We start from the raw sequence: 6225 nt of genomic DNA on the forward strand, positions 1-6225 counted from the left end.
AGCAAGTGCTGACAGCCCTTCTGTGTTAGCAGAACCAGGACAGTCGCCACCGTTCCCATGGCCCCACTTCTGCAGAGCTGGGCTGACTTATCGACGGCCCATGGGCACAGGCCCTGCTCTTGGTTGCACATTTTCCAGCCCCAAGCAGGGCTGCAGCCACAGTGCTGAAAAAGGTTCTCCTAGAAAAACACAAGAGTGTCTGCGTGTGACAGGGGAGGGTCTATGGGAGTTGGTTTGATTTTTGTCAGAGAACTCTGCCCTGGATTCTAATTGTCTTTTTTTTTTCTCATGACAGTGCCCCATGTTCAGGAAAAGCAAATGTCCAACAGCAGCTCCATCACCCAGTTCCTCCTCCTGCCGTTCGCAGACACACGGGAGCTGCAGCTCTTGCACTTCTGGCTCTTCCTGGGCATCTACCTGGCTGCCCTCCTGGGCAACGGCCTCATCATCACCACCATAGCCTGGGACCAGCACCTGCACACCCCCATGTACTTCTTCCTGCTCAACCTCGCCCTCCTTGACATGGGCACCATCTCCACCATTGTCCCCAAGTCCATGGCCAACTCTCTGTGGGACACCAGGGTCATTTCCTATGGAGGGTGTACTACACAACTCTTTCTGTTTGTCTTCTTAGCTTCAGCAGAGTATTCTCTTCTCACCATCATGTCGTACGACCGCTACGTTGCCATCTGCAAACCCCTGCACTACGGGACCCTCCTGGGCAGCAGAGCTTGTGTCCACATGGCAGCAGCTGCCTGGGCCACTGGGTTTCTCTATTCTCTGCTGCACACGGCCAATACATTTTCACTGCCCCTGTGCAAGGGCAATGCCCTGGGCCAGTTCTTCTGTGAAATCCCCCAGATCCTCAAGCTCTCCTGCTCACACTCCTACCTCAGCGAACTTGGGCTTATTGTGGTTAGTCTCTTAGTAACATTTGTGTGTTTTGTGTTCATCGTGGTGTCCTATGTGCAGATCTTGAGGGCCGTGCTGAGGATCCCCTCTGAGCAGGGACGGCACAAAGCCTTTTCCACCTGCCTCCCTCACCTGGCCGTGGTCTCCCTGTTCATCAGCACTGCCATGTTTGCCCACCTGAAGCCCCCGTCCATCTCTTCCCCATCCCTGGACCTGGTGGTGTCTGTTCTGTACTCGGTGGTGCCTCCAGCAGTGAACCCCCTCATCTACAGCATGAGGAACCGGGAGCTCAAGGATGCCCTGTGGAAACTCATTTTTTTGTAAAGCAATAAACTGCCCATCCTCTTCTACATAGGCGTTTTAATGTAGCTAATTACAGGTCCAGCCTGTCATCTGGATTTTTTTGTTGTTATTAGTTGTTTTCTTATTGTGATCATGTTTTCATCCCCTTTCTAATTCACTATTGGCTTTTCTTTTATAACTGTTGGCTGTGTAAATGAGGAGCCATGCTCTCCTTGTCTCTAAACAAAATAAAAGACTCTTTAATGACTTCTTTTTCACTATATCCTTCCTGCAAGCCCTTTTTAGAGCTGCAGGGATGGTTCCTGTGTTCATGGGAGGAGGGGAAAAGAGTCCATGATGTCAGCCCTGCCAGGGAGCAGCAGCGCTTGTTCTTCCAGAGCTGTTCTGGTTCCACTCCACACTCTCCTTCTCATCCCTGGTGTTGGTGCAAGGCCTGAGTGCTCGGGCAGCTTGGTCACCGTCCTGCTGTGTGTCAGTCCTGTGGGCGCAGGCAGGGACAGGCAATGGGCACTGCTGTGACCGAGCTGGCCTCACAACAGCCTTTACAGATAGAAAGGTGATCTCCTATGGGCAGAGCTGGAAGGTTCAAGTCTTCAACTTCTTTACAAAGTTTTTCTCAATAACATGTCCAAGAAAGTCACCCTCAGATTAAACACTATTGTACAGCTGAACAGTGTGTGTGTGCAGGGCTGGCACACAGCAGTGTCCTCTCACAGCCAGGCTCCTGCCAGAGACCTGCAGGACCAGCAGAGCAGGGGCTGGGCTGTGCCCCTGTGCACTGGACACCCCATGGAAGGAGCCCCAGGTCAATCACCATGGACTGGCCCCTCACAACCACCATTTCCAGCACTGGCTTCTCACCCACAAAGACTGTTTCCTCTCCATGGATGGACACTCAATGAATAGTTCAGCAGTCCATGTTTGCCTTGTACCGATGAGATGTGAGCATGCACATCATGTCTGTGAGGTGACATGAACCTGAGTGAGCACAAACACCGTCAACTATTCCTTTCCATTCTGTGAAAGCCTGTGAGACAGACGAGGTCTTGAGGTCACTTCATATTGGGAGGAACAACCTATTGGAAATCACCTGAATGCAGCACTGAGTTGTGCTTCCTTGAACTGAGCTCCCTGTGTCCATTCCTCATGACTTGGGACATGTCAGACGAGTGCAGAGCAGGTGACACAGCGCAGGGCTGAGGTGTCTCCCGTCCTTTGGGAGTGGCCATGGAAGGCCAGAGGGACACTGTGACTCCTGCCTCTGTGTGTAAAAGGGACAGACTCTGTCTCTGAACATCCCTGGGTGAACAAGGAGTCCTGAGACCAACTCAGATATGGATGCCTGACAGCACCCTGATATTTCTGTGTGTGACTCCGGGAACAAACCCCACTGGATCAGTGAGATTCATCTCAGCTGCCTTGGACAAGACCATTTCAAGTGCTCCAGTCTGCTCTGTCACCCTTTCTTGTGATTCCAGATTGTGATCTCAAAAGTGCCATCGAAACCAGAATGGTTCTGGGGTCCTAAGGAAACGCAGACCTCAAATCCATCTTCAAGAAGAGCAGGAATAGGAACTGGGATAACTACAGGCTGGCCACCCTTCCTCCCTTCCTGGGAAGAGGATGGGACAAGCCTCCTGCAGCCATTTCCAGGAATGTGAAGGACAAGGAAGGGATTGCTGAACCCAAATGGACAGGGGAGAGAACGGCATGTTGTGTACAGGGCGTTGCAAGGCTCAGCCATGGTCTCCTTCTGGCCAGAGTGGTGCTGATGGGGCTCAAGAAGCGGGTGCTGGGTGGGAAGTTGACTGAACCATCCAGCACAAATATCATCAGTGGTACAAAGTCCTCCATGCAGCCAGTTACTGGTGTCATTTCTCAGTGACCAGCACTTGGACAACACTGTTGAACGTCTTTATTCTCCCTTTCCAAGATATAAGAGACAGCACTTTAAGTGCCTTGAGGATGATACAAACTTGGGTGGAGGCCTTGAGTAGTCTCACCTGGTTCACCCTGAGCAGGAGAGTGAGACAAGATGAGTGAGACAAGGGCTCTCTGCAAACCCGAGTTATTCTGTGATTTGACGGAAATTTTGCCTTGGAGAGGTTTCTGGAGGGAGAATAGGTGGAAGAATAGGAAAAAAAAAAAAAAAAAAAAAAGATAAGGCAGAGGAAGAGATATGGAAGGTGTTAACGGAAGTACAGGAGTTCCAGTGAGGAGTGCTTTTCACTCACAGTGTTAGTAGGAAATATATTTGAAAAATTTGAACAAGGTGAGGAAACGAGATGGGTGTCTACAGCCTGTGGGAAAGAGGGGCAGGTGAAGGAATGTATAGAACATGCTTCACTCTGGTGAGGTCCTGGCTGCTAAAGAGGGAGATGGATGGGTGTGGTATTATGAGGTCAGTTGTTTCTCAGACACTCATAATCCAGTCAGAATCATGTGGCTGTGAAGAGACAGTGAGGTCAGTTCTGTCTCTGGAGGTGACAGCCCAGCAGCAGGGACATGGCTGGGAAAGAACCTCTGCCAAGGTACCCACAGGCCCTACCCAGGAGTAGCCCTTGGAGATGGGTTGTCATGTCCATCCCATCTGAGAACATGATGTGACAGCAGCGGGGACATGGTCGTGTCTGTCAGAGAAGCTGAAAGGCCAGCAGTACTCATGGGATTTAGAAGATCATGGTGATGTTACCTCTCTCTGGTCAGGTAAAAAACCACAAGAAGCCTAACGGGTTGCGTTCCCTGCATGAAGAACAATATTAGAGATGGTTGAGTTTTCCATAGTAGCAGAAAAAAAACAAGAGAGATAAAAAAAAAATTCACAAAGTGCAACTTGGAAGCTAGAGACCGGATATCAGGAGTAAGAAATGTCCCTGGAAGGGCAGTGCTGTGGTGCAAGAGGTGACCCAGAGGGAGCTGGATCAGCCCATGGTTTGTGTTCCAAAGAACAGCCAGTGAGGGTGCAGACACAGCAGTGAAGGTGCAGAAATGCTGGGGTGAGAGCAGGTGGGGAAGCAAGATGGGTGTCTGCAGCCTGCAGGGAAAGAGGGGCAGGGGTAGCACCGTGTAGAACAGCCTGTGGTGGAGATGGCAAAGGGCGCTGTGAGGCTGGAAGGGGCCCACAGAACCCAGGTCTGTGTCCCCTTGGCCATGGCAGTTGTCTCTGCCACTGAGGCCCAGGAGAAGACATGTTGTCCTCATGGCACTGGGGCCTCGGTGCTTCCTTGCAGCCCCATGGGAAGCTGGAAGTTGTTGTCCCAGTGTTGTCCTTCCCTGGGCCTTGCACACCCACATCCCACGGTCCCAGGAAGAGCCCTGAGCCGTGTGTGAGGGACAGGATCCCCCTTCCCATTGCCTGGAGCTCATGGCTCCTCCTTTCTGCTTCAGAAAGCAAACCGAGGGGTTTCTGAGCATCAGAGCTGAAGAAAAGACTCAAAGGAGACCTCATGGTGGCTACAGCTTCCTCACAAGGGGAGAAGGAGGGGAAGGGACTGATCTGTTCTCTCTGGTGACCAATGACAATACCCAAGGGAATGGAAGAAGGGTGTGCCAGGGGAGGGTCAGGTTGGACATGAGGAAAAGTTTCTTCCCCCAGAGGTGCTGGACACTGAACAGGCTCCCCAGGGAGGTGTCACGGCCCCAACCTGACAGTGTTCAAGAAGAGACTGGACAACGTCCTCAGACACACGGGGTGACCTGTGGGGTGTCCTGTGCAGAGACAGCAGTTGGACTCCATGATCCTTTGGGTCCTTCCAACTCAGGACATTCCATGATTCTATGAAACACTAGGTCGAAAGTCCATGTTTTCATTGTCCAGATGAGACGTAAATGTACACATCATGTGCATGTCCACTGTGTGCATGTGGTGAGATGAACCCAAGTGAGCACAAATTCTATCAGATATTCCTTGGGGTGCCATAAAGGTCAGTGGGACACAGATGGTGTTCAGGGGTCTCTTCCAACCTGTGTTATTGTAGGATTCCATGAATCTTTTCCTTGGAGAGCTCTTTCACGTCAGAATAGACAGAGAAAGATGAAGAAAAAATCAGAGGCAGAAGCAGAGAGATAAAATGCCCCAGAGTAAATACAGCAGCTCCTCTGAGGAATGTTTCTCCACTCAAACCCTTGATAGGAAATCTATGGGATACATTTGATGAAAGCAGCTTAGTTTGATCTGCTCACACACCACAAGGAGGGTGATGGTGGGTGCGATGTCATGTGGTCACTTGTGTCTCAGGAACTCATAGTCCAGCAGGAACCAATGGGTGTGGAGGGCACTGTGAGGTCACTTCTGCCTCTGCAGGGGATTGGCCAACAGCAGGAACATGGCTGGGAAAGGACTGTGAGGTCACACACACCAGACGAGCAATCGGGCCCAATCAGCATGGCTGGATGAAAGGCAGGTCCTGCTTGACCAGCCTGATCTCCTTCTGTGACAAGGTGACCGGCTGAGCAGATGAGGGACAGTCTGTCGTGGGGAATGAATCCGCCACACGGGCTGTGGGTGTTGTGTCCTTAGACTGCAGTAAAGCCTTTGACACCGTGTCCCACAGCATCTCCTGGAGAAGCTGCAGCTCATGGCCTGGATGGTGTATCTGCGATGGGTAAAGAACTGGCTGGAAGGCATTTTAGAGCCATTTGTCCCCTTCCTGTTCACATGGGCATCCCATGAATGCATCACTGCTCTGCCCCAGTGTAGACAGGCACAAGGCCTTCTCCTCCTGGACCTCTCACCTCACCAGTGACACTGTTTTCTACAGCACCCTCATCCTGGACTGTGGGATGCCCAGAACAGCCCTCCCAAGACAGTTTGACAAAGCCTTTTTTTCTCTACCATCCCCACATCCCTGCTCAATCCCCTCATCCACAGCTCAAGGACCAGAAAGGTTGGGTGGAAGTGGAGCACTGAGAAAAATGGTCAGGAAAGCTTTGAGGTGCACAGAGAGCCCATCAACATGTTGGCAAGCTGCTCTCTTTGAACAAGCCCAGAAGACCAGCACAGCATTTGCT

At 51.5% G+C, this 6225-nt stretch overlaps 1 protein-coding gene across 1 annotated transcript; it reads left to right on the plus strand.

Moving 5' to 3' along the window:
- Positions 1-318: 318 nt before the first annotated feature.
- LOC309452054 (olfactory receptor 14J1-like) lies at positions 319-1236 on the plus strand (the record flags this gene model as incomplete). The annotated part of the gene is made up of 1 exon (XM_082076730.1): positions 319-1236. The coding sequence occupies one exon, from the start codon at positions 319-321 to the stop codon at positions 1234-1236; it is 918 nt and encodes a 305-aa protein (XP_081932856.1).
- Between the last annotated feature and the right edge of the window lie 4989 nt (positions 1237-6225).

The sequence above is a fragment of the Streptopelia decaocto genome (assembly GCF_964273445.1).
Source record: "Streptopelia decaocto genome assembly, contig: HAP1_SCAFFOLD_883, whole genome shotgun sequence".
Classification (NCBI taxonomy): Eukaryota; Metazoa; Chordata; class Aves; order Columbiformes; family Columbidae; genus Streptopelia; species Streptopelia decaocto.